Source organism: Erpetoichthys calabaricus, chromosome 2 (genome assembly GCF_900747795.2).
Source record: "Erpetoichthys calabaricus chromosome 2, fErpCal1.3, whole genome shotgun sequence".
Classification (NCBI taxonomy): domain Eukaryota; kingdom Metazoa; phylum Chordata; class Cladistia; order Polypteriformes; family Polypteridae; genus Erpetoichthys; species Erpetoichthys calabaricus.
Window position 1 is genome coordinate 40,779,121 of NC_041395.2, and position 27,842 is coordinate 40,806,962.

General features: G+C 39.8%; 2 protein-coding genes across 2 annotated transcripts in view; one reads left to right on the forward strand and one right to left on the reverse strand.

Moving 5' to 3' along the window:
* Window positions 1-1,098: 1,098 nt before the first annotated feature.
* dad1 (defender against cell death 1) lies at window positions 1,099-13,401 on the reverse strand. The gene is made up of 2 exons (XM_028793661.2): window positions 13,101-13,401; window positions 1,099-1,256 (listed from the first exon to the last, which is right to left on the reverse strand). Exons 1-2 carry the CDS (start codon window positions 13,309-13,311, stop codon window positions 1,126-1,128), a joined length of 342 nt encoding a protein of 113 aa, XP_028649494.1. The 5' UTR covers window positions 13,312-13,401; the 3' UTR covers window positions 1,099-1,125.
* A 276-nt stretch (window positions 13,402-13,677) lies between these two features.
* Window positions 13,678-27,842, forward strand: part of abhd4 (abhydrolase domain containing 4, N-acyl phospholipase B) — a 72,693-nt gene continuing 58,528 nt past the window's right edge. The window contains exon 1 of the mRNA XM_028793659.2: window positions 13,678-13,756. The gene's annotated coding sequence lies outside the window, so the exon portion shown is untranslated. The remainder of the gene's footprint in view (window positions 13,757-27,842) is intronic.

A 27,842-nucleotide genomic window follows, 5' to 3' on the forward strand; every position in this document is an offset into this window, starting at 1 on the left:
CAGAGAGAATGTAGATTTTGGAAGTGCAGCGAAAAATGTGTCAATGGTAAATACTTTCATTTAAAAAAATTTTTTATTGATGGAACCACTTGGAAGATCACATAATACAACATAAACAACTGAAATAACCCCCTTGTTGACGAATTTGCGGTTTTAGATAATAAAAGCACACTGTTGTCTTAAATGGTTAAGTGTTTAGGGAGGCATTCTGCCCAAGCTCCTAAAATAAACTTTTAAATGGAAGATTTGTGAACAATTAAGCACTTTAATGGTTTCCTAGCAAGTGTTGCTAAGCAGGATTTTAATGAGTGAAGCTGAACTTGTAGAGTTTCCTTCAGGACATCAAAAAAGATGGCAGTGTAGAAACTAAGCACTTTAACTGGCATCAAAAACTTCCACTGCCATCTTGTGGTCCATCATGATTTTGCTTACTGAATTGGCTCTTTTATGGTAGAAATTATTCAGACAAATAACAGTTTTAATGGTCATTTTATTAGACAGATGAAAGATGTATCTGTTGGAGAAACATGACATTGCACACATTCCATGCTTAAATAACTGTCCACTTGTTAGTTTGCATATATATAAGTAAAAATATGAGGAATTTTATTTCCTTCCACACTGTGTGTTGAATAAAATACATTACCGACTTTGAATGATGGTGGTTATTTATTGTTGTGTATAAGATATCCCATGTATTTCTACAGAAATTATAAGCTGAAGTTCAAAGTTCAAATAAAAGTCCTGTAATTTGAACAAATACAACTATTAAAATACATGAAGTAAAATGCTTCAAATAATGGATCTGATCTGAACAGCATGACCAAAAAGAAATACAGATTTGACAAAACTACATTGTACCAAACAGCAGTATACTAAAATTTAATTTATATTTCTTCAGTTGGAGGACTTGAATGACACTTAAACTGTTCATTGATACAGTGTCTGTGCTAGCAGGGATGAAACACCCAACCTTTGGGTTTATGGTCAACCTTTAACCTCCCGGTGGCCCAAATGGAAAAAAGATAAAACCAACCATTAAACTCTCAAGGACCTGAGGAAGTTTTATAAACATTACTATGAGGCTCATAAACATACCTGGGGTTTGTGTAGGAAATGCACTTTTCAGCCAATGAAGTTGATGACGACAAGGTGCAGTACTGTATGAGCAAACAGAAAGTCTGCAAAAGCTCTTTCCGGGGAGATTCCCAAAAACTCTGACTTATTTTGAGGGTTGATCTGAATACGCAGACACACTGTTAAAAGAAAAAAATAAATAAAAGAGAGCACACAGCTCAAGATACTTTTGCAAGATCACCAGCAGGTTCACACAGAAGAAAATGAGTGAAGATAAATGGTTAAATATCTATCAATAATACAGAGCATGTCAACACGGCTTATCATGAAAAAAATGCACATTTTATTCAACTCAACAGGCTAAATCATGAAATAACTCCTTTTTTATGCTCATTTTTCATTACTAACAATTAATGACTCTGATAAAAGAAGACACAGATACAGTTGTGCTTAAAAGTTTGTGAACCCTTTAGAATTTTCTATATTTCTGCATAAATATGACCTAAAACATCATCAGATTTTCACTCAAGTCCTAAAAGTAGATAAAGAGAAACCAGTTAAATAAATGAGACAAAATATTATACTTGGTCATTTATTTATTGAGGAAAATGATCAAATATTACATATTTGTGAGTGGCAAAAGTATATGAACCTTTGCTTTCAGTATCTGGTGTGACCCCCCTTTGCAGCAATAACTGCAACTAAACGTTTCCGGTAACTGTTTATCAGTCCTGCACATCGGCTTGGAAGAATTTTAGCCCATTCCTTTGTACAGAACAGCTTCAACTCTAGGATGTTGGTGGGTTTCCTCACATTAACTGCTCGCTTCAGGTCCTTCCACAACATTTTGATTGGATTAAGGTCAGGACTTTGACTTGGCCATTTCAAAACATTAACTTTATTCTTCTTTAACCATTCTTTGGTAGAACGACTTGTGTGCTTAGGGTCGTTGTCTTGCTGCATGACCCACCTTCTCTTGAGATTCAGTTCATGGACAGATGTCCTGACATTTTCGTTTAGAATTCTCTGATATAATTCAGAGTTCATTGTTCCATCAATGAAGGCAGGTTGTCCTGGCCCAGATGCAGCAAAACAGGCCCAAACCACGATACTACCACCACGTTTCACAGATGGGATAAGGTTCTTATGCTGGAATGCAGTGTTTTCCTTTCTCCAAACATAACGCTTTTCATTTAAACCAAAAAGTTCTACTTTGGTCTCATCCATCCACAAAACATTCTTCCAATAGCCTTCTGGTTTGTCCACGTGATCTTTAGCAGACGAGCAGCAATGTTTTATTTTTGGAGAGCAGTGGCTTTCTCTTTGCAACACTGCCATGCACACCATTGTTGTTCAGTGTTCTCCTGATGGTGGACTCATGAACATGAACATTAGCCAATGTGAGAGAGGCCTTCAGTTGCTTAGAAGTTACCCTGGGGTCCTTTGTGACCTTGCCGACTATTACCTGCCTTGCTCTTGGAGTGATCTTTGTTGGTTGACCACTCCTGGGGAAGGTAACAATGGTCCTGAATTTCCGCCATTTGTACACAATCTGTCTTACTGTGGATTGGTGGAGTCCAAACTCTTTAGAGATGGTTTTGTAACCTTTTCAAGCCTGATGAGCATCAATTAGGCTTTTTCTGAGGCCCACAGAAATCTCCTTTGATCGTGACATGATACACTTCCACAAACATGTGTTGTGAAGAGCAGACTTTGATAGATCCCTGTTCTTTAAATAACACAGGGTGCCCACTCACACCTGATTGTCATCCCATTGATTGAAAACACCTGACTCGAATTTCACCTTCAAACTAACTGCCTCCTCCTAGAGGTTCAGATACTTTTGCCACTCACAAATATGTAATATTCGATCATTTTCCTCAATAAATAAATGACCAAGTATAATATTTTTGTCTCATTTATTTAACTGATTTCTCTTTATCTACTTTTAGGACTTGAGTGAAAATCTGATGATGTTTTAGGTCATATTTACGCAGAAATACAACTGTAGGTCTTGCTGAAACAAAAAGATGTATTCATGAAAACAAGAACTTCACTTTAATTTAATGTTTTCTTATCATAGCATAATTATCTTTGTAAAATTCTATACATTATTCTATTAGTTTGGAAATAATAAATAAGAAATAGAAGAGTTCATAATTAACATTATTTATAAAACTTTATTCATATGTTTTTCACTGCTGTTCAATTCTAACATATAATACAAGAATATAAATGTGTATGAGACAAGTTTGGATTCTTCAAGTTTCTGCTCACTTTATAAAAAGTTTGGCTTGATGATTTATGCCCATTGCATTGGGGACACTGAAGGATGATCACAGATTTAAAGAAAACGTTTTGTCCATAGGCTTTTGCAGCTATCACAGTCAACCTAATAAAAAAAAAAAAAAAAAAAAAAAAAAAAAAAATAGGGGGTGGTCTCCCCTAGACTTTCTTGTATACTCAGATACGGGGACAGATATTTGAGGAGTAAACTGCAAGACAACGATTTTTATATTATGTACATTAAAGAACCATCAACAACAAATCAAATTAATAATACAGTGAGCAATTATTATAAAATTAAAGTTGAATAAATCGGACTCTGCGGCTGCATGAATACAAAAGTACCACTTCCGGTTAGTGGAAATAGCTCAAAAGTTGACAGAAATCTACGTTTTGTACCTAATACTTGTATGCAAAATTTCATTGACCTAAGTGAAAGCGCACTCAAGATAGTGTTTACATACACAGACAGACACACAGACATAATTCCAAAAATGGTATTTTGGGCCCAAGGAGGTCTAAAATGTTGATTCATCAAAATCTCGAGTTCGAATTTTTGGATGATTACAATAATTTCCCTATACTGTACTTTGTATACGAGAAAGTAAAAAACTATGGAGACTTCTAATGAATTTTGAGATAACGCAAATTTAAATTTCAATCAGACATAACACATGTACTAGCTTTTAACACTAGAATCCCTGAAGCCCATGAAAAAACCCATAATCCCGGCCCACCTTAAATTCTTTCGCATCTCTCCATCAGCATCTTTTGTTCTGCAAATGTGTCAAATCAGCACAAGCAGCCTGCTATCCCATCCCCCTCACCGTCGGAGCACATTTCGGGCAAAAAGTTCCCCCAGCTCAAGTCGTTTATCTGGGAGTGAGGTGCCCTGGAATTGATATATTATTTACCCTATACGTTACTTGGAACACATGTATTTTATGTGTGTTCCATGTCTACAATGATCTGGGTAAGTGTAGGATGACAGGAAATGAGAGAAATGCAAGAAATGTTGAAGAAATACCTAAAATATAAACTTTATCATGTTATATTACTAATGAAAAAATTTTGACATGGAGTGTATAATGTGTGAAGACTGATGTCAAAAACTTATATAGAAACGTCTACGCCTGGAAGTGTATGTGTCTGTCCGGCCCAGAAGTGAGAGGTGAAGTCGGGGTAAGGCTCCACAACTGAGGAAACAGAAAACTTGCTTAGCCACTAATAACACAAGCAGGGCCAGCACGTCAGCAAAATGAAACCTCACAAGAAAGACAAAGTTGCTTAGCCGCTAACTTCGACAAAACAGTATCCCTTTTACTTTTCCTCCTGCCACTAATACACAAGCGAAGCGAGCATGTCTGCAAAATGAATCCTCCTAGGAGAGAGATGCCCAGAGTAGTTCCTTTCAATTATCTGACGTCTCTACATTTCAGTTTTTTTTCCTGAAGATTTCAATAGTTTCTCGGACCCCGGGCTTTTTACAGCACGGGCTTACACAGCTAGTATCAAATAAATACTTTCACAAAACGCACATGGATAACAAAACAAGTGTGCTTTTATTCAAGAAAATAACCGAACAAAAAGAAATCAGGTTGGTGTATGCCATTGACACGACGACTGCTTTGGCGGTACAGCGGTAAGAACTGCTAATTCATAATCAACAGGTTGCGGGTTTCATCTTGCCCGCTTTCCAGAATTAATGTTTTGAGTAGTGAGCTCCTCTTATTGTTATACAATAAAAACATATATTTGATTTGAATCTGTAACAGCCGGTGTAAATGTATGGTATTTGTAAAGGTTAGCTTTTTTTTTTTTTTTTTTTAAATTTAGTTTTATTCTCTTAATCACATTCACACTCCCAAAAGATGGCACTGTTTGGATGCAGCAACAGGTAGGGTGTCATCCTGCCAGTCACTCTGCCCCACACCTCTCCTTCAAAGAAAAAACAGGGCTTACAGAGCTCGCCAAGGTATCGTGCAAAGTCCTGTTTGTGGTTAGGTTTTGTGATGGTCTTTATATAAAAAACATTTACATGTTACTTATATAAAAGCCAGATCGAATCTTATTTACCTTGATTTATTTACTTACTTATGCTCATAAAGCGTAAAGTAAGAAGTAGACTGCAGAGCTTCCTCTCTTTGATCGACATGGGAATGTTCACAAAGTACATCAACTGTAGAACCCTCATCCTCAACTGAGTTCACCTCTTTTATAGCAAGTCTTTATTTGAAAACAGCAGTGTCGGATCGGGGCGAACGTGAAGAAAAAAAAAAAAAAACACTAACCTTTACATGTACATTTATACCGGCTGTTACAGGCTTCAATCTAATGTATATTTTTATTGTATAATAGTAACAATAAGAGCAGCTCACTTCTCAAAACATTAATTTTGATATTTGGACTTCAGTTTTCACACATTATACACTTCATGTCAAAATGTTGTCGTTACTACTAAAACATGAAAAAAGTTTGTGTTTTAGGTATGTGTTCAACATTTTTTGCATTTCCTGTTATCCTACACTTACACAGATCTTTGTACACACAGAACACACATGAAATGCATGTGTTCCAAATAACGATATATTATTTACCCTATATAACTCCAGGTACCTCACTCCCAGATAAACAAGGCTTGAGCTGGGAAAACTTTTTCACTCGAGTTGAGCTCTGTCAAGGCGGGGGATGTGACAGCAGGCTGCTTACAAGTTTTTTCATACGCTTCTGGGATTCTAGTGTTAATTTAAATATATACTGTGGCCACCTTTATAATTCAAAAGCTCAAAACTCTTTAAAAAGAGTGAATGTTCTTTTCATCCTATATAGCTATATCAAAAAACATTTTCTTGACAACCCAAGAATTTTTCCTAGGTAATTTTAGATTGCTACTGAATCTATAATGGTGATTTTCTCCTTCTTTATACAATATATTTAAGTCAAATAAATAAATAAATAACATGCAAGTGATTTTTCAGTAAATAAGATGAGACAATTATGAAAGTACATAAAATAAGACGAAAATATATTCTTAAATGGTGGTGGACTATTTTCTTTAATGATAACAGAAAAACTGCTTTTACATTAAGATTGACAAATGAGCCAGCAAAGTAATTCAAAAGACAAACAAACCAAACCCATAAGGTTTCAAGGACTTATTTTCTTTATTATTTTAGAAATACCAGGCGTTGTCAGATATGCTTAAAAGCTTAATACTTCTTTTTCTCATATAGATGTGTATAAAGGGGACAGTCATCGACTTACTGTTAAGTACATATATTACCATTCCTGCTAACAGCTAAAGATCTATAAAGACCACATCATATTACATGGCTTTTCCAGTAATATGCAGTAACATACTTCATTTATGTAATCTTAAGGAGACAGGAACAGTCACGGCACACTCCTGTAACTTTCAGTCATGTAGTCTGACATCCCCACTGACTCAGTCCAATCAGCCTGCAACTTGCTTCTTAAGTCTTAGGTCATTGGAGTGGACTCTCTATAGGAGAACTAAAGTTGTCACAGAGTCATCTAATTACCAATACCCTACAATTTCTAAGTGTGTAATCAGACAAAATCACCAACTACATTTAACATTTGGCATCCTTTCCGACTAGAAGTTGGCTAATGTGACCCCACTTTAAGTGGACAAAGCCATGACACATTTAAAAAATGTTTCTTTTTTTAAAAAAAGACACTTGTTTTTACAAGCTGGCTTGAAAACCTGTGCATTAAGAAAATAAACTGCCTCAACAACATTGTCAACATTAGTAAAATTATTGTTTAAAGCAGTCCTCTCTCACTTCTTTGTAAAAAACAAACACGTTAGAAAGAAGGCCAACTTGATTCTGTCAGACAGCAGCCATACTGGGTTTCCTAAATTTCCTTTGCTGCTAACAGGCTTGAGACTTTAATCTGTATTAGTTCCGGGGATCATGCCGAATTACTGTGTTCTTTTATGGATGTGTAATCATTTAATCATAAGGACGTGTGTACTGATTCGAATAATGATCATCATATAGGACTGTGTAAACTTCATAAGCTCTTGTAAATGAATGATGTAAAGCGGGGATGTTTTTAAAAATAATGCTATGAACAGTTTTTATTATTCTATAAACTCCTTAAAAAGTGCAGTAAATAGAAAAAACATGCATCAAAAAAATGTTTGCTGTGACCACTCTTTGCCCTAAAAATAGCAGAAACTATCTTACAGAAATTGTGTGAAAGTGTAACTAGGTACTTTTATGGTCAGTTGATCAAAGCTTCTTGGAGAACTTACTACAGTTCCATTGTAGACTTTAGCTGTCTGAACTTCCTTTCATCACTGCAAGGCTTCTGCGGGGGCCTTACCATCTGTTACAGTATTCTCTGTTCCTCTTTTTCACTGCTGCGAGTTTATGATTTTGGCAAGGTGTTTGTTATTGTTAAGTTGCAGAAATTAGCCATGTACTGTTCTCCAGTCCTTTGGTAGTCTTCTCAGTCTACAGCACTTAGATTGCATTTTGCAGGTGTTTTGGGTTAATTAGCTGAGTGTAGTGGGACACCAGGAGTCTACAATATTGATCTTTTTCATAATATTCAAATTTTTAATTTTTTTCTGAGATACTGAATTTCGGGTTTTCATTAGCTGTAGGTCATAATCAGCAAAATGAAAAAATAAATGCTTGAAATATATCACTCTGTGTGTAATGAATCTATATAATATATGAGTTTCACTTTTTGAATTGAACTATTGAAATAAATTAACTTTTCGATGATATTGTAATTTATTGATATGCACCTGTAGATACAATACTGTGTCATCTGTAGAAAGTTTTTGATGACACAGACATCAGCGGTATGCAGGACAGTCATTAATTGACACTAGTGAAGGACTTTGTTGAATGGTGGAAATTGAACCACTTGCACTGCAAAAATCAGTAAATAAAGGAGATAACTGTAGACTTCAGAAGGGTCAAGCCCAGTCTGTCCCCAATTCTCACTGAAGGTGAAAATGCGGAGGTGGTGAGGACACACATTAGTGGTGGTTGAAGTGGCTTCTCACTCAATTTGAAAAGCACTTTTTGTAGTGAGAAAAGCCCTGCATAAATATAATAAATTATTATTATTACACAAAGTAGGGGGCTTTGCCCCCTGCTCGCTTTGCTTGTTAACCCCTCTGGCCTGCGCTATGCGCCAGCCACTTCACGTCTCTGCTGCTCGCGTATGCGGATTTCACTTTCACCAAAGAACAAATCTTTTATTTCTCGCGGATACACCTCTTCATTGGGAAGAAACACTACTTTTCCCTGACAGCAACACGAATTAGATGATCTAAAAGTCTCCAACTTAAACTTTAAATCCGAACAATATATTTGATCTCTTTTTGCTGTTCTGTTATTTCACTGCGTAATAATTTCTGTTTGTTTGCACTAATGCGATCTTTACTATTATTTGTTTGAGACTTTTGAATTTTAGTACTTTCATTATCTCTAACCTGCTCTGCATGTGCATCGCGCCAACATGTTTGAATTCTTTACGACATTCTACTTTGTTATCTACTCTTTCTCTTTTATTTCCGGCCCCAGGCGTGGTTAAATCTCTTGGCACAAAGTCTCGTCTCACGGGATGTGAAAGTATCTTTCTGAAAAAGTCACGTCTCATCCCAGGATTTTTTTATTATAACAGAGACATACTTTGGGTGCACATGAAAGACAAGCTTAAATGGAAAACTGACACAGAGGCTGCCACCTCTTATTTCCAGAGGAGGATAACGTTGTTTGGTGTATGCACACCACTCTTACATATTTTCTGCCAGTCTATAAATAAACTGATCAAAAAGGCTAGTTCAACCCTGGGAGTCAGGCTGGACTAACTGGAGGCACTGGTAGAACAGAGGTCACTCAGGAAGCTACTTACTATCCTGAACAATGTCTCTAATCCCCAATGAGGTTTTGGGTTAACAAAGGAGCATGGTTAGTAACAAACTGCACCAGTCATCATTAGGAAACCGCATGTAATGAAAATGGCAAAGCTGTATAAATTCTGACTCCTCAAACCTTGTCCCAACAATCAGTAGCCATGGATTCCTCTAAGCAGCTGCCTAGCACTCTGAAAACTAAAATAATTGACTCTCACAAAGCAGGAGAAGGCTACAAGAAGATAGCAAAGTGTTTTCAGGTAGCTGTTTCCTCAGTTTCAACTGTTAAGAAATTGCAGTTAACAGGAACAGTGGAGGTCAAGTTGAGGTCTGGAAGACCAAGAAAACTTTCTGAAAGAACTGCTCATTGGATTGATAGAAAGGCAAATAAAATCCCTCATTTTTCAGGAAGATTTAGCAGACTCTGGAGTGGTGGTGCACAGTTCTACTGTGCAGCCACACCTGAACAAATATGACTTTCATGGTAGAGTCAGTATAAGAAAACGTTTCCTTGACCTAGCCACAAAATTTAGAGCCTGAGGTTTGCAAATGAACGCCTAAAAAAGCTTGTTGCTTTTTGAAAACAAGTCCTGTGGACTGATGAATTCAAAATAGAACTTTTTGGCCACAATGTTAAAGGTATGTTTGGAGAAAGAAGGATGCCGAATTCCAGGAACAGAACATCTCTCCAACTATTAAGCATAGGGGTGGATTGATCAAGCTTTGGACTGGTGTTGCAGTCAGTGGCACAGGGAACATGTCATTGGTTGAGAGAAGAATGGATTCAAAAAATACCAGCAAATTCAAGAAATAAACATTACATCATCTGTAAAAAAGTTGAAGCTAAAAAGATGATGGGTCCTACAACAAGATAATGATCTCTAACACACCCCAGAATCTACACTGGAATACTTCAAGTGTTGCAAGCGGATGGTTTTGGCATGGCCCTACGGTCCACTGATCTAAATAAAGATCATTGAAAGTCTGTGGACAGATCTCAAAAGAGCAGTGCATGCAAGAATTCCCAAGAATCTTGCAGAATTAGAAGCCTTTTGCAAAGACGAATAGTAGGCATGTGCGATATACATCGTTTACAATTTTATCTTAATTGCTGTTTTAACGATGTGCGAGATTAAATTATCGAGTATGTAACTCGCTTTGCAAAAAAAAAAAAAAGAAACAGAGTTCATTCACTAATGCAACAGTATACACCACTGCGCGTGAGCACAGTGAGTTGCGTAGGCGTGTACGTCCAGTGCCAGATGATAAAACAGCCTCGCCATCTACGTCGTCAAACTTAATTGCCAGATGTGGTTCATTCTCACTCGCATAGCAGTGGTTTGGTTTTGAAAAGACTGATGTTGCTCAAAAGATGGCAAACTATGTGGTAAATCGGTTGCCGTTAAAGACAGCTCGACAACTAACTTGTTTCACTATTTGAGAACTAACCACCGCACAGAATACGAAAAGCTTAAGGAGTCAGCTGTCCAGCAGAAGTCTAAAGTAACCAAGGTATAAGCACAAAAACACACTCGGCAAACTTTAGCAGATTCATTCTGCAAAAAAGTGCCTTACGACAAGAAAAGCAACAGATGGCATGACATAACAAATGCCGTCACCAATTACACTGCAGAAGATATGGTGCCAATTCAAGTGGTTGAGAGAGATTGTTTTAAACAACTTTTGAATACTTTAGACCCAAGGTACACACTGCTTGGCCGAAAATATTTCAGTCAAACAGCTCTGCCTAGGTTGCATGATTCATGTCGCCAAACTCTGACGCATAAACTGCAAAAGGTTTCACATTTTGCCACCAGAATGGATTTATGGTCAAGCCGAACATCCGAGCCATACCTCTCCCTGACGGTGCATTTCATTGACGAAAACTGGCCGGCCATCTAAACTGAGCGATCGGGGGAGAAGGGCCTTAGTCAGGGAGGTGACCAAGAACCCGATGGTCACTCTGTCAAAGCTCCAGAGGTCCTCTGTGGAGAGAGGAGAAACTTCCAGAAGGACAATCATCTTTGCAGCAATCACCAATGTATGGTAGAGTGGCCAGATGGAAGCCACTCCTTAGTAAAAGGCACATGGCAGCCCGCCTGGAGTTTGCTAAAAGGCACCTGAAGGACTCTCAGACCATAAGAAAATTCTCTGGTCTGATGAGACAAAGATTGAACTCTTTGGTGTGAATGCCAGGAGTCACGTTTGGAGGAAACCAGGCACCGCTCATCACCAGGCCAATACCATCCCTACAGTGAAGCATGGTGGTGGCAGCATCATGCTGTGGGGATGTTTTTCAGTGGCAGGGACTGGGAGACTAGTCAGGATAAAGGGAAAGATGACAGCAGCAATGTACAGAGACATCCTGGATGAAAACCTGCTCCAGAGCGCTCTTGACCTCAGACTGGGGCGACGGTTCATCTTTCAGCAGGACAACGACCCTAAGCACACAGCCAAGATATCAAAGGAGTGGCTTCAGGACAACTCTGTGAATGTCCTTGAGTGGCCCAGCCAGAGCCCAGACTTGAATCCGATTGAACATCTCTGGAGAGATCTTAAAATGGCTGAGCACCGACGCTTCCCATCCAACCTGATGGAGCTTGAGAGGTGCTGCAAAGTGGAATGGGCGAAACTGGCCAAGGATAGGTGCGCCAAGCTTGTGGCATCATATTCAAAAAGAGCTGAGGCTGTAATTGCTGCCAAAGGTGCATTGACAAAGTATTGAGCAAAGGCTGTGAATACTTATGTACATGTGCTTTCTCAATTTTTTTTTTTTTTAATAAATTTGCAAAAACCTCAAGTAAACTTTTTTCACGTTGTCATTATGGGGTGTTGTGAGTAAAATTCTGAGGAAAAAAAGTGAATTTAATCCATTTTGGAATAAGGCTGTAACATAAATTGTGGAAAAAGTGATGCGCTGTGAATACTTTCCGGATGCATTGTAATTTCAAATATTACATTACCTTGGAATTATCGTTATATTCAAAGTCCCAGAAAATAGAGATATTTTTTTTCCCAATATCGCACACCCCTAACGAATAGGTGAAAATACCACAAGTAAGAACTGAAAGTCTCTTATCTGGCTACAGAAAGTGTTTACAAGTAGTGACGCTTGCCAAAGGGAGTGTTACAAAGTACTGACCATACGGGGTGCCCAAACTTGTGCTTCAGGCCCTCTTCTTTTTGGTATTTTGTACCTGTGAATTATGGAAATAAAATGTAATCTTGCTTAAAAAATATTATCTTTAACTTTATGCCTTTTCATGATCAGTTCTTCTTCTGCTCACTTAACTACTCACAATAACATACATTTTACACAATATTGTCCAAACCTTTGCATGCCACTGTATATACTGTTATCGACTGATATCCAGTACTGTGAAGCTTTAAACTTACAAGTATGTCCAATTTTAATCACTTTAAACTTCGTAAATACCTGCACTTTGTTAATTTAATTTATATATTTTACTTTAATTTTATATATTTTGTCTACTGCTGTATGCCTGCGGTTTCCATCTGGATTAAAGGTTTCTATATAAAACTGGAGTTCAAGTAAAGCACGAACAAGCATTAAGCGTTCAGCAGCATTAGGCTTGGGAATTAGCATCCACTGATTTACACGACTTAATGAAGTGCTAAGATGATCGCCAGGATGTCACACTACAAGGACTCTGCGGTGTCATGTCGATGATGACGGCACAAATGTATACGCACGGTTTACCTGCCATTGACTCTACAACAAACGGACAGCCTTTTCCAGGTTGTACATTGAACATACGCATCTCTACCCCAGAACCCATTCATTGTTATAATCACTACATGTCGGTCAGGTTACCTGCTAGGATGAAGGAGCCCACGCAGGAGATAAAGCCGGACAAGAAGGAGTTAAAGGGGAATGTACCGACCAACAAACAGTACAAAAACTGCATGACGCCGGTGAGCAGAATATACAGCAGGTACGCATCGCACATCTTCAGTTTGGTCGGCGTGGAGCTCAGGTACTCCTCCAAAAACCGGGAGATCACCGACAGCACCGAATTGGACATCTCTGTTAGCGAGTTGGTAGAATCGGCTTTAGATGTTAGACGTGTCCCAAATCACAGAGAACAGGAAGCTGTCGTCACTTACAAAACGGTTCTTCCGGTTGCCTCGTCCCCCTTTTTATATAATCTCAGGTGAAACATCGCTCCATGTACTTCTAGTTCCGACTCGGACTATTATAACCTTTAATCAGTATTAAAATATAACCGAATAAGTCACTAGGTTTTTATAATACAAAATAAAAACATCTTTGCTTTATTTATTATATATTTCCGCACACATGCATGTCCGTTTAGGAGACGACACAATTCGTTTTAGACCCAGAGTAGCATAGATGATTCTGCATCTAAATTGACGGCAAATGGCAGCTGTCACAATCCGATCTGTCGTCGTTGTGAGCGGTCCGGGCCCTAAGAGAGTACACGAACGGTCAGGACCCTCCTGTAACAGGTACTCGTGGATCTGTGTGTCTGCCCAATCTGCAATCCATTCATATTGAAAAGCGTACATTCCGTATTGTTCACGCATGCGTAAAACAGATAGGGCTATTTACGTCGCGTGTGTTGTGACAGCACCCCCACATTTTACAACGTCGTGCGTGACTTGAGAGTAAGAAATATATTTGTTAAAATCGTCGAAACCCATATGTTTTACACATCAACGGAGAACCCTAAACTTGTGATGTTATTATTCATAACTTAAACATCTCAACCTACTTTGAACAAATCCAAATTGTATTATGTGATATCATTCTACTGTTGAATTCTGCTCTGTACTTGTAATATTTCTATTACACTATTATATTGTATTGAGTATTACTTGTGTTCTCTTCTGTGTAGGCTATTGTATTGTATTTACTCCCTTTTTTAGACACCCACTGCACACCCAACCTACCTGGAAAGGGGTCTTCTCTTTGAACTGCTTTGCCCAAGGTTTCTTCCATTTTTTCCCTACAACGGTTCTTTTGGGAGTTGTTTCTTGTCTTCTTAGAGAGTCAAGGCTGAGGGGCTGTCAAAAGGCAGGGCCTGTTAAAGCCCATTGCTGCACTTCTTCTGTGATTTTGGGCTATACAAAAATAAATTGTATTGTATTGTACTTACAATGATAGTGTAGTGTATGACCTTCCATTGTCTGGTGGCCTTGAGTCGCTGATTGTTAAAAAGCAGAACCAGAAAATATAAAGATAGAAAAATCTTCTTGTAGCGAAAATTAAAATATGCAATCCCAAATCAGAAAAATGTTTTTAGATTATAGTATTTGCCCTTTGTGTATGTATCTTGTACTCCTGAATGGTTAAGTCAATGTTTTGTTATTATTTTTTTATTCTATGACTTTTAAAAATGTGTATATAGTATCTGCATATTAGCATTGAGATTTCCTGTGAAAACAATGGTTGAGAAAAATTGGGAAAAATTGGTTTGGGAGTGAAGTCACACCGTCGTCATCTTTAGAATGTCTGTAATATTAGGCCATCTGAGGAAGTTAACCATGGATCATTAAGAATGTGAGAACAATTATGATGAGAACTTTATGTTCTGCCCAATATCAGCCCCTGTTTGTCTCACTTTTGCAAATTATTATGAAGTTGAGCTTTGAAGTATCCATCATGCTACTTGGTGTCTTATTTTATGTATTAAATAAGCATCCAGGTTTGTTTACTCATTTGCAATGTACATGGCAGAAACCTATTTAAAGAAATAAAAGTTGATACTTCGTGTCTGATCACGCGTGCTTGGAGATCAAGGCCGTTTTACAATATTTGATATATTATTGCATTGACAAAGAGTGAGATAAATCTCTGTGTCTATAAAGCACAATCTCTGCTCATTTGTTCTTCATGCAGAGCTTTGTTTTTCAGGCCACAGACGTGAAATTTGTTACATCACAAGCAAGGTTTTTTCATATACCTTTTGGCCTTACGTCACCACCTCAATCCCCAGATAGAGCTCAGGGTAAGAGGGAATGGAATTAAACACTACAATGTGATCTGTTAATGGAGAAACTGCATGATGCAGGTTGTGATGGTGGCATAGTGATTAATATGCTTGCATTTCAAACTGTGGACGAAAAAGGCACACTGGAAAGCAGACAGATAATATTTTCTCAATTCACTTTATTTATTCATTCGGAGTCGCAGTAAGTAGAGATTCAAAAGAGTATAACTTATTGCTGCAAAGCTCAATTGAACCCTGATCAAAAGCCAGGAGGGGTTTTTTATACTTCAGCATCTCATGATTAATAAGACAGAAAGAACATCCTTATCAAAACAGTAAAGTTAAACAATATGTCTGTTGAGCTAAGCATTATCTGTGTTTTGGAAGCTAAGCACAGGAGAGACGCCTTTGCATAAACCAAATGTACTTTCTGCAGCCTTGTGACCTTGTCCCTGAAACATTCACTCTGAGAAAGGGAAAAACAAGAAACAGCTTACATTTTATTCATCTGGACACTATTTCTCCTGAACCCTGGAATAACATATTTTTGTTAGTTCATAAGCCAAAGCGTCTCTCACTGGCAAGTTACAAAATAGTTATTATAAAGATTCTAATTTACTAAACACACAAAATACATGGTGCTGAGGAGAACATTCTTCTTCTACATTCCCCCCTTTTTGAACCAACAAAAATATGGGTGACATAGGAGTAACAAGGGAGAGAGTAGGAGAAGGGGAAGGAGTGGAAGGAAAGGAGGAAGAAATGGGAAGCATGCATTCTTCGTGTAACATATAAGCCTTGGCCACGGAGGCAGTGAAATACTGGGACACAAGATATCTAATTAGGGGGACTACACAGCAGGCCACAAGCAACAGAATGATAAAAGCAACGGCTAGTGAAATAAAAACTGACCTGAGCCATCAGCCCCAGGGGCTAGAAATGCCAGAAGTGGTAGCTAATTTATTTGAAAGGGCAGTTAAACCTGGCAAAGCACAGGTGATTGATCCATCGGGAGCTGTATGATTAGGGATGTAAGTGCAGCACGCATCACCAAACAGAGCACATACACCCCCCTTTTCAGCAAGGAGCATATCTAATGCTAATCGATTTTGCCAAGTCATAAGGGATGTTCTATCAAGCTGTTCATGTATCCCTTCAACAGCCTCTTTAGTAAAATTCAGGAAACGCTGTTGGTTGTAATATAAGTAATTAATCCAATCTACATTTTTATTTATTGTAACTTGGGGGAAAATAGACTCAAATCCGGCAGCAACTTGATCTCGCGCTTGAAATTTATCAGGGACTCCACAAGGGACACCAATGGAATCAAAGTAAACGCCAGGGCCGTGAAGAGAGAATGTGGAGGGGTCAGCAGAGCGGGGTCGACGACGTCGGCCAGAGCTGGACGACACGCGAGGAGAATTCAAAGGGAGGAGGTGGAATGGCATAACAAGTTGGGTTAATGTGCATGTGCCAGTCCAAACAGGGGGAAGAATATCAAGTAATTTTAATCTACTGCACATCCACCAAATATCAGCACGCGGAGTGGACTGTGTCAACAGGAAAAGTGATAATGTAGAATTAAATGAGGTGGAGTTAACCTGGAAAGTCTGGGAACAGAAGGAAGAAGGGATATGACCAACATTAGTACCTCGGAAGGGGGAACTATAATTACTAGAGAAGCAGGTATAATTGCCTTCATGAGACTGGAACATCGGGAGAGTCATATGAGAAGTGGGGGGGAAAGAGGAGAGAAAGTGTAATGTAGTTAGAGTCTTTTGGTGTGGACGGAGAGGTAAAAAGGGCAAGGAGACAAGGAAGACCAACAGGGTAAATATTAGAAAGAGGGAAAGGGATGGTAGCCAAATGTGGCCTGGCCATAGCACAGGCGTAGCAATCAGATTGATTTACTTGCTTAGCCGAATATAATACCCACTGTAACCAACGATTCTGATCGCCATAGCCAGTTTCAATTGAAAAAGTGGATGAGAGGGTGGAAATATTCATAATCTTAACAGAAGAAAAGTCTGAACCAGAAGTTGGGGAGACAGGTGTGTGTGCAGGAGAATGAGGTGTTAGTAACAGGATTGTCAATCTTAATCAGAAATCTCCCTAAAGGGTCTGTTCCAGATACATATGCCCCTAATATATAGGTTCCAGAGTCATGTAAAGAGGAGTTCTTCAAAATGATGATCAAGGGGTTACAATGGTTGTCAACACATTTATGAGAAGCATGTCCTTTTATGATAGAAAATCGATTTTTCAAACCGTATTTTTGGGCCTCAAAAGGTTGAGAACCCCAGTTCTCAGTTCCAGTGTTAGCAAAAACCCATTGCCAGTTGTCGCAGTTACTTCCCTAATAATACTTCGTAACAGTCATACACACGTATTTGTCAGACCAGGTCCACTGGGCTTGTCGACCAGTCCCACAGTTGATAATAGAGCAGAAATCAACCTGCACTGATGTGGTGATTCCTAACAGGAAAGTCAAGGTGACCAGGGCAGTAGACAAGGGAAAAGAAAGCATAGTAGCACAGCAATCAAGGGTGCCATCTCTTGCAATGTGAGGCGTGAATCCAGGCGGGCAATCCTTCCATTTTCACTGCATGTGGTGTGGATAGAAGAACTTGGAACGGTCCTCTCCACCTCGGCTGATGCCAATGTTTCGTCCGAGTGTCATGGACGAGGATCCAAGTGCCTAAGGGAATCGGCGTGTCTTTAGATGGAAGATTAGTCCTCCAGGCCTGGTTAACCTGCTCGTGGACTTCTTTCAGAGAAGCTCAGAGACCTGTAAGACAAGAGAGAAGATCATTGTCCACAGTATGCAGGTTAACATTTGTCGTCCGGTCAGAATTTCAAACGGCGACAGTCCTAATAGCCGGTGTGTTCTACCCCTCAATCTCATTAAGGCCAGAGGCAAAGTGTCTGGCCAGGATAAATTTGTCTGCTCACAGATTTTTGCTAATTTAGATTTTAGGGTGCCATTATCAGTTTGTAATTTCTGTGGTATGCCCCACCTAGGAATAATTTCTTTGATTAAAGCTTTGGCTACAGTTTTAGCATCAGCGTGTTTAGCAGGAAAAGCTTCTACCCATCGGGAGAACACATCAACAATTACTAGACAATAACGGTAACCTTTAGACGGAGTTAGTTCAATGAAATCCATTTGGAGGTGTTCAAACGGACCCATTGGATTAGGTGTAACGGCGGGACTTACCTGGACTTACCTGGGTGCCCTTTCCTACATTAGACTTTTGACATAATGCACAGCATCTGCAGAACTGCTCTGCAGAGAAGCCTTTGGGAGGAAAGGTTTGTTAGTTTGCCTATGGGTCCAGACTCCATAAGAGAGGGACCATTCTTTGGACCATTTTCTTTTTCTCTGTCCGTGGCTGCACTCTGTAAAGAAACAAGTTGATTATCAGGGTCCTGGTTATTTCTCTGTTGGAATAAAGAAATTGGTGTGTTATTATATGCAGCCTGTTTAGCAAAGTGATCAGCTAATTCGTTTCCTTTGCTGACAGGATCTTGTTTTCCTATGTGAGCTTGACATTTAACAATCGCTAACTTTGATGGTTTAGTTATAGCTTCTAAGAGGGATTCAATCAGTTTTTGATGTTGGATCGGTTTGCCAGCGCTGGTCTTAAATCCTCTTAATTTCCATAAGGCTCCATGATCATGGCAGACTCCAAAAGCATATCTGGAATCCGTATAGATTGTTATAATTTTCCCTTCGGACAACTGACATGGTTGGGTGATAGCTATCAATTCAGCTGCCTGCGCGCTTAAATTTGATGAAATTCGGTTTGCTTCCAGCAGGTGGCCACCTTTCACTACTGCATAGCTGGTCAAGGGTGTTCCATTTTCCAATCGCAAAGAACATCCGTCCACAAAAATTAATTCTCCAATATCTAACGGTGTTTCGTGTAGGTCTGGTCTAGGCTTTACAACTTTAGCTATTTCATCATGACAGTCATGTGGCTCTCCGTCTTCTTCAGTTGGAAGAAGAGTGGCTGGATTTAAGGTAGAGCATCTTTCAACAGTGACATTGGACAAAGTATAGAGTACATTTTGATAGTGTATTGCTCTTGTAGTTGTGAGATGTGAGGTTTTAGCCTGTACTAAAATAAAATGAACGGCGTGAGGTACCTTTACTGTTAGGGGGCTCATGAGCACTTTGTTTGTCTGTATGTGGTTGCGTTAAAACTGCATTCATTAATCCCCCCTTTTTCGTCCACGAACACAGTGAATGGACGAGAATATGGTCAGTGAGAGTAATGCATTTTTATTATTATTTATTTATTGATTTATTTATTTTTTTTAATCACATAGAGCCTTGTCAGCCTGCTATACCACTGCATGCAGCCAGATGGCAGTGTTAGGTAGATTTTGTAAAGGCTGTGCTCCTCCTGAAAAACTTACAATCAAACAACTTCTCAGGCCGCAAGCTGGTACTACTTTTAAATTAGGAATTCATCTCACCGTGGTGCCATACATGCTAGCCTCCAGATCATGGAAAAGTCCAAGGCGGGACCGGGTCAGCGACAACAAGGAAACACTAATTTCCGTGGCGACCCAAGTGCCAACTGTAAACAAAGATAATCCATCTCGGGAAACACACAGCACAACTCTACAACAAGAAAACATTCCCACCAAAAGCTATGCAGCCACAGAGAAATATACTGACTTAACCTGTTGTTTTGTGACCGGTCTTGGAAGGTTTTGAATGATGGTTAAACGGCCGCTAGAGAGAGCTCTTGTATCGCAAGAAATGTCATGACCTAAATATTTAACGATAGCTTGAAGTAACTGCAGTTTTTTTTTTTTCTTTCTTCGACACTTTTTTATGGCCATTTTCACCTAAAAAGAATAGCAATTTTCTGAGTATCATGTGCACTTGTTGTTTATTTATTTTATTTTTCTTTTCTTTTTTCTTATCTATATACTGTATCAATTTATTATCTTTTTCTGGCCAAAACCATAAACACAAGGGGCTTCAGTATATCCCTGAGGCATGACGGTCCAGGTCCATCGGCGGTTTTGAAAGGTAAAAGCAACCCAGAATTGAGAATCAGGGTGCACGGGAAATGGAAAAGAAAGCGTTAGCAAGGTCAAGAACAGAGAAGTACCGGGCGGATGGGGGCATCGTGGAAAGAATAGTGGAAGGATTAGGAACAATAGGTGTTCTAGGAAAAAAACTGCAGAGTTAACTTGTCATAGGACCCGTCAGCCTTTTTTACAGGAAAAAATGGGGGAGTTGACTGGAGAGTATATAATTGGAATAATTGCTCCTCGCCTCACGACATCAGAATGTACGGCGGCGATGCCAGCCTCTGCCTCTAGAGACAGAGGATCCTGGACACGGTACGGGCGGAAGGAAGATTTTGAGAAAATCACCAGTGGCTCAGTGTGCTATCCTTCCATAATCATTTTTCCCTTGGGACCACAGTGCTAAGGAAACATGGGGAACCAAATCTCCTAAATAGAAAACGCTTTGTGAATATGTGAGGTGCACTGAAGCAACTGCTTTAGTAGACAACAAAAATACATGGAATGTGCAAAGTTTCAGGGCATGTGCTGGAGGAAAGAAAAGATTCTAACCAAGGTGTGTCCACTTCAGTAGGGAAATACTGGGCAGTATAAGGCAGGGTGTCCGGGACTTGTAAGTGAGGAAAATAGGCATGAGGGGAAAGAATGAAGGGCTTTCAAGAGGAAGGTGTGCAGGGAGATGTTCAGGGTCCAGACTGTAAAAGAGGGCTTGGGGTGTGAAGTTTTGGCACAGGAGCTTAGGAATGGAGCAGCAAAAATTCTTTGTCAGGTAAACAAAATTGAGACTGACAATTAAGTCATAAGATCCCATCCCAGCAGTTTCACAGGGCACAAATGATTTAACAGAAAGCAATGAGTCAATAATGAAACTGTTAATGCTGAGCTGTAATTGCACAGGAACCTCCTTCAGCGCGTGGCTCCTGTGTCCATTTCAAAGGCAGTTTCTTTGCCATTAAAGTCAATAAAAGATCAGTTTCAGCATAATGAGTAAGCAAAGGAAACTGGAAAAAGTGGCTGGGGTCCCTGATATTTCTTAGGACCAAGGAATGTCATTAGGCTCAGGGAGAGGGGGTGACGGAGGCGCTTGTGTGGGCAGTTGCGTCTAAAATGTCCAAGTTCACCGCAGCCGTAACAGGCATATGACGCTGGCGTCTGCTCCGAAGGGTTAGGCATCTGAGCAAAACGATTTTTAGGGTTTGATAAATGGAACCCGCGTCCTCTTCCGTGCCCTCGCCCTCGACCTCCAAAGAATTTTCCGCGTCCTCTCCCCCTAGCCAGGTCAGTTCTTCCAGTATAGTAATTTATTTGTGCAGCCAAAAGTTTGGTCTGTGTGTCTGACTCTTTTAATTTAGTCTGACTGTCAGCATGCTCTGCATGACGCTTGTCTTCCTCGAACGTTGCGGTCTTCCAGCCTTTTTGCAGGACATGCAGACTTTGCTTTGAATGTCACTTCTCAGTCTCGAGATGAAAGGAGGCACTGCAGCACGAGTTCTATCGTTTGTATTGTCTAGCCCAGAGTGATTAGCCATCAGATCTTGCAATCGGTGAGCCGGCTGAAATTAGTGACCAGTTTGTGCCTTTTTTTTTTATATTTTTCTGCCAGGGCTCCTTTCAAAGGCTCTCACTGGGCGAGGAAAGGACCTTCATTCCAACACCAAGGGACACCGTTATGATCACCGTGATTTACAGTTGCCCATGTGGTGCTCAGCTGTCGACGGAGCACCTGTGTCCACTCTGCAGCATTTGTTTTATACATGTTATCCAGCTGCTGTAACAGCTCCACAAATTGCAGTCCACCGACTGCTCGTGCGCTGGGAGACAGATGACTCTTTTAATTTCTGCCATTACAATCCAGTAGCATCTTGTGAATGATCTGAATTATCTTCTTTAGGGTCAATATGTGAGGATGGGTCATAATGATATTGTTCATTGTAAAAACCTGCTCCAGACGGTTCGTCTGTTAACAGGGGTGTTGTTGGAGAAGAGGGTGCAGGAGGTGGAAGCAGGGGAGTTTTGGTAAGGAGGGGGTGGACAGATTACGGGGTATAGGGGGTCTTTCTTTTCGGTCTGCTTTCTTTTACTTTCAGGCTTGGGCGCTGTCTCTATCTTCATTTTCTGCAACGCTAGCAATAATTCTTCCTTGTCTTTTTTGTATTTTGACTTCAGCAGCCAGCAGGTTATTACGCCTCTGCTTATTCTACTTCTTACATGCCTTTTTAAATCCAACCCAGTCTGCTTCTCTATTAACTGTTTAGGGGACCCGCTTTCAATCCCGACGGTGTACTAGGAGCCTGGTGATTCTCTGAAAATAATCCTTCTAACATTAGGTTTTGAGGACCCTGGGGGACCTGTTTGACTGGCGTGCCATTACAATTTCCCATAGTAAGCGGCAGGCCTTCAACAGAGAGCAACTCAATCCCCGATTATTTCTCGTCCCACTTGTCGTCCCCGGAAATCAACCAGTCGACAAGTGGAAATCAACCTCCCCTCTTCCAAATTTCACACGTACTCTAACTGCCCCTTTCACCCCTATTCCTCTTAATATAGGAACGTGCCACTCGGTCCTTTCTACTCGAATTCTTAAGGGATGACTTACTAGCATTCACACTGTGCCGTCACTCTCTATGAATCCCTAAAACCCTTCTAGGTCGATACGGTATGATTCTCTATTCTTTCAGCATGCTTTTATTTTTTATTCTCTTTTATTATTATTTTCTTTTTTCTTTTCCCCGTATACTTCTATTTCTTCCAGCACACCAGTCAAACCAACGGGAATCCCCCGAATCTACTCACCGCGACTCCTTCTGCCTGCCTGGAAAAATCCCATCCAGTTGCTTTTCGTTTCGGTCAGGAGGAGGTCAGCGACTCCCCAAGCAGGAAAACGCCCGAGGTTGGCCAGTCCTAACTTTTACCGGAGCTGGTCCTCGATCCGCGGAAATCGGTCCACTTGGACGAACCCGCCCAGGGAGTCGTCTGCCCGTCTCCTGCCCCACGTTCGGGCGCCAAAAACTGTGGACGAAAAAGGCACACTGGAAAGCAGACAGATAATATTTTCTCAATTCACTTTATTTATTCATTCGGAGTCGCAGTAAGTAGAGATTCAAAAGAGTATAACTTATTGCCGCAAAGCTCAATTGAACCCTGATCAAAAGCCAGGAGGGGTTTTTTATACTTCAGCATCTCATGATTAATAAGACAGAAAGAACATCCTTATCAAAACAGTAAAGTTAAACAATATGTCTGTTGAGCTAAGCATTATCTGTGTTTTGGAAGCTAAGCACAGGAGAGACGCCTTTGCATAAACCACATGTACTTTCTGCAGCCTTGTGACCTTGTCCCTGAAACATTCACTCTGAGAAAGGGAAAAACAAGAAACAGCTTACATTTTATTCATCTGGACACTATTTCTCCTGAACCCTGGAATAACATATTTTTGTTAGTTCATAAGCCAAAGCGTCTCTCACTGGCAAGTTACAAAATAGTTATTATAAAGATTCTAATTTACTAAACACACAAAATACATGGTGCTGAGGAGAACATTCTTCTTCTACAAAACCATTAATCTAGGATTGATTCTTACATCTCATTACATTTAACTTTTTCTTTAGTGAAGCATTTACCTCACTAGTTTTGTCATGACCATATACCACCTCAGGTGGAACTACAGTATGTTGTCTACAGATGCAATGCAATGGGGTAGCAATAATAATCTTTACAATCTTCAGTCATTATTACGCTACCAGCACAACCTCCCCAGCACTGTTTTTTTTGTCAGATTTGAAGCTTGTAACCACTAGGGGGCATCTCAATCCGCAAACCTCAGACACAACCTTGTGGGCAACTAGCATTCTTTTTTTATACACAATACCTTTCACGGGTTCTTTTTCTGTAACACAGTCACAATTCTTATTCTTTTTATCCTTCATCACTTTCCTCAAGGCAGGTTTTGCCCTTCTCCTGACTCTGACTCCCATGAATGATGTGAGGTGGTTCCATTTATGCAGGACCCAGATGTACTTCTGATGTCAGGATTCTGCATGGAAGAAACATTTGCGGGTCAGATGGAAGCCCCACAAAGTAGGGACAGCCATTCCTTGCAGCTCCCCCAGACCCAGCAGAGCTTCTCCACAGGAATACAGTTCTCAGCTTGCCCTGCAGGTGTGTGTGTGTATAGGTACACTGGCCCAGGATGCTGTTTATACAATCTTTGATGACTGTCTCACCATGTCCTACCACAATGGCCTCCCGGCTAGGCAAAGGTCCTCTGTCCAAACAGATGCCAATCCATCCATTTGTCCTTCCATGTTGGCATGACATATGTGCCTCCTGGCTGAGACAGGGAACTCCTTGCCTGTGACCACCTATTGTGCTGGAAAGGGAATAAGGTCCAGCATTGTCAGGACGCCATTCCATCCCACCTGTCTGTCACAAGATGTGCCCTGCTAACCACAGCTGAGTCAGGACTGCCAATACTGATGCTCTGTGTAAGAAAGAACAGAGCCAGTTATACTTCCTTAGAAGGCTGGCGTCCTTCAACATCTGCAATAAGATGCTGCAGATGTTCTATCAGACGGTTGTGGTGAGTGCCCTCTTCTACGCGGTGGTGTGCTGGAGAGGCAGCATTAAGAAGAAGGACGCCTCATGCCTGGACAAACTGGTGAGGAAGGCAGGCTCTATTGTTGGCATGGAGCTGGACAGTTTGACATCTGTGGCAGAGCAACGGGTGCTCAGCAGGCTCCTATCAATTATGGAGACTCCACTGCATCCACTAAACAGTGTCATCTCCAGACAGAGGAGCAGCTTCAGCGACAGACTGCTGTCTCTGTCCTGCTCCACTGACAGACTGAGGAGATTGTTCCTCCCCCAAACTATGCGACTCTTCAATTCCACCCGAGGGGGTAAATGTTAACATTATACAAAGTTATTGTCTGTTTTTACCTGCATTGTTATCAATCTTTAATTTAATATTGTTTTTTGTATCAGTATGCTGCTGCTGGAGTATGTGAATTTCCCTTTGGGATTAATAAAGTATCTATCTATCTATCTATCTATCTATCTATCTATCTATCTATCTATCTATCTATCTATCTATCTATCTATCTATCTATCTATCTATCTATCTATCTATCTATCTATCTATCTATCTATCTATCTATCTATCTATCTATCTAATGCATTAGGATCACTGATCATATTTTGTCAAAACTCAGTTATTTTTCCCAGTTAAGTATGCAGCAGACATGAAATAATAGCCAGGCAAAAACCAAGAAACATAATATATCTAAACTAATAGTGATGGGGGCGGCACAGTGGTGCAGTGGGTAGCGCTGCTGCCTCACAGTTAGGAGACCCGGGTTCACTTCCCTGGTCCTCCCTGCGTGGAGTTTGCATGTTCTCCCCGTGTCTGCATGGGTTTCCTGTAGATGTTCCAGTTTCCTCCCACAGTCCAAAGACATGCAGGTTAGGTGCACTGGTGATCCTAAATTGTCCCTAGTGTGTGCTAGGTGGGTGTGTGTGCCCTGTGGTGGGCTGGCGCCCTGCCCAGGGTTTTGTTTCCTGCCTTGCGACCTGTGTTGGCTGGGATTGGCTCCAGCAGACCCCCGTGACCCTGTAGTTATGATATAGTGGGTTGGATAATGGATGGATGGATGGATAATAGTGATGGCTTGATGTCTGTTTACATTTGTGTATGTTTGTTCCTGCATCACTTTACAGGCTGCATGGTGTCCTGATGCAGTGGTGAGGAGGGCTTGGTGACTTTGATATAATTGGGTTTCTGTTCTTGAGCATTTAGTCATTCTATTACGATGTAAAGGACATCTTTAATGCTGACTGGCTAAGGGTGAATGGCCACTACTGAATTCCAAATTAACAAGCTGGATGACATGTTGAGTAATTGAATCACTGATATGACATGTAAGCAGGACAAAACAACGTTTCCCTCTATTGAGCCCCTATTCATAATGAAACTTTTAATACTTCACAAACTCTCTGTGATAAGCTGGGTTAACCATAATATACATTTCAAAATGTCATGAACATCCACTCAACTGGTGTTATACATGGTTTCTGTAGAGTTGTAGAATAATGTAAGTACAAAATAAAATTAGACATTTGATGATATGTGATTTTTATGTTAGTCACCCATCACACCACATCTGCTCCCTGCCGCTGTTTCCATTGAATCAATTCAGTGGACTACAGCCTTCACTGTATTATATAACAAATTCATTACCATCAGATGAATGTTTTTGGGGTGATAATGTGGTTTTGGCTTTGCACCTCTTCCTATTCCAACCCCATTTATCTGTCTTAAAGTCTCAAATTTAAGTTGTATCAACAATCATAAGCATATAAAATATCATGAACTTCTACTTAGCTGTTGTGGAGTGTTTTTTTTTTGCTCTACATATCAATCCCTCCAAATTTTTGAAACACCCTTTGGGTTGGACCAACAGCAACCTACATACAAAATATTGTGTAAATCAGCTGAGCTGTTTTTGTGTTTTTGGTGAACAGACAGACAAAATGGGATCTGAGGGTTAAAATGAGGGCCCAAGTGTGCAAATTAAATAAATAACATCAAAAACGCACAGGAGGGTATTATAATTTATATTTATATAGATGTACATAAATACTGTAAACAGTATTTATACTGTTTACAGTATATGTTATGTATTGTGTATATGTATACATATATAATGTACAGTATATATACACACATGTATATGTACAGTATGTGTATAGTATATAAATATACTGTATCCAGCAAAAATAATTGGGAATTTTGTCTTATTTGGTGTTGTTTACCAAGAAAAGCAACATTTTTTGGCCATAATGTACATTATGTGATGCATAGCACATTCTAAATTCTTAAATATCGGTATCATTTATGCAGATCAGTATTATTTATGCAGAATTTAAGGCTTATTTGTGAGAATTGCAGTAGGTTATTTTAAAAGATTGTATTTTTGTACCTGTACTGCAGCTTAATCCCACCAATCCAAACTTTCTACTAGTTCTTTTTCATTGGAGATCACAGCCAATTCACTCAGTCTCTCTCATGGCATAGTTGTTGTTAAAAATGAATAAATAAAAACAGGTGTTTCCTTTTTGTTGAAGACTCATGAAAATAAAAGTGGTCCAGTGCAAATGAACAATTTAAACATTGCAGTTCCTCCTGTCCAGTATAACAGATGTGAGAGTGTGACAGATAGGCCAATGAATCTGACAAGCGTTTACATATCTGGGCAGGCAAATGTCAAATAGAATAAAAATTTCAAATTGTATCTTTCGAGTTATTGATCACAATAATGACACATATTAGTGTGTACCTTTTAAAATAGTGGATTTTCAGATAACCACAGACATATATGAATAAGCAGCTGTGAATAGATAGATAACTTCATTCTTGTTTATAATCAGGCTAGCAAAACAAAACAAATAACATCCATCCATCCATCCATCCATTTTCCAACCCGTAAATAACAGAACAGCAAAAATATCAGTTAACAGCATCTCTCTTAAGGCGTTCGTTAATTGGAATTTCTGGC

Bases quoted from the DNA above. Each gene is read 5' to 3' on its own strand.
- dad1 (XM_028793661.2), bottom strand. From the start codon at position 13,311: ATGTCCAATTCGGTGCTGTCGGTGATCTCCCGGTTTTTGGAGGAGTAC. The intron at 1,257-13,100 runs GTAACCTGACCG...TTCTTTTAACAG, and splicing joins GGGCTCCTTCATCCTAGCAG to TGTGTCTGCGTATTCAGATC.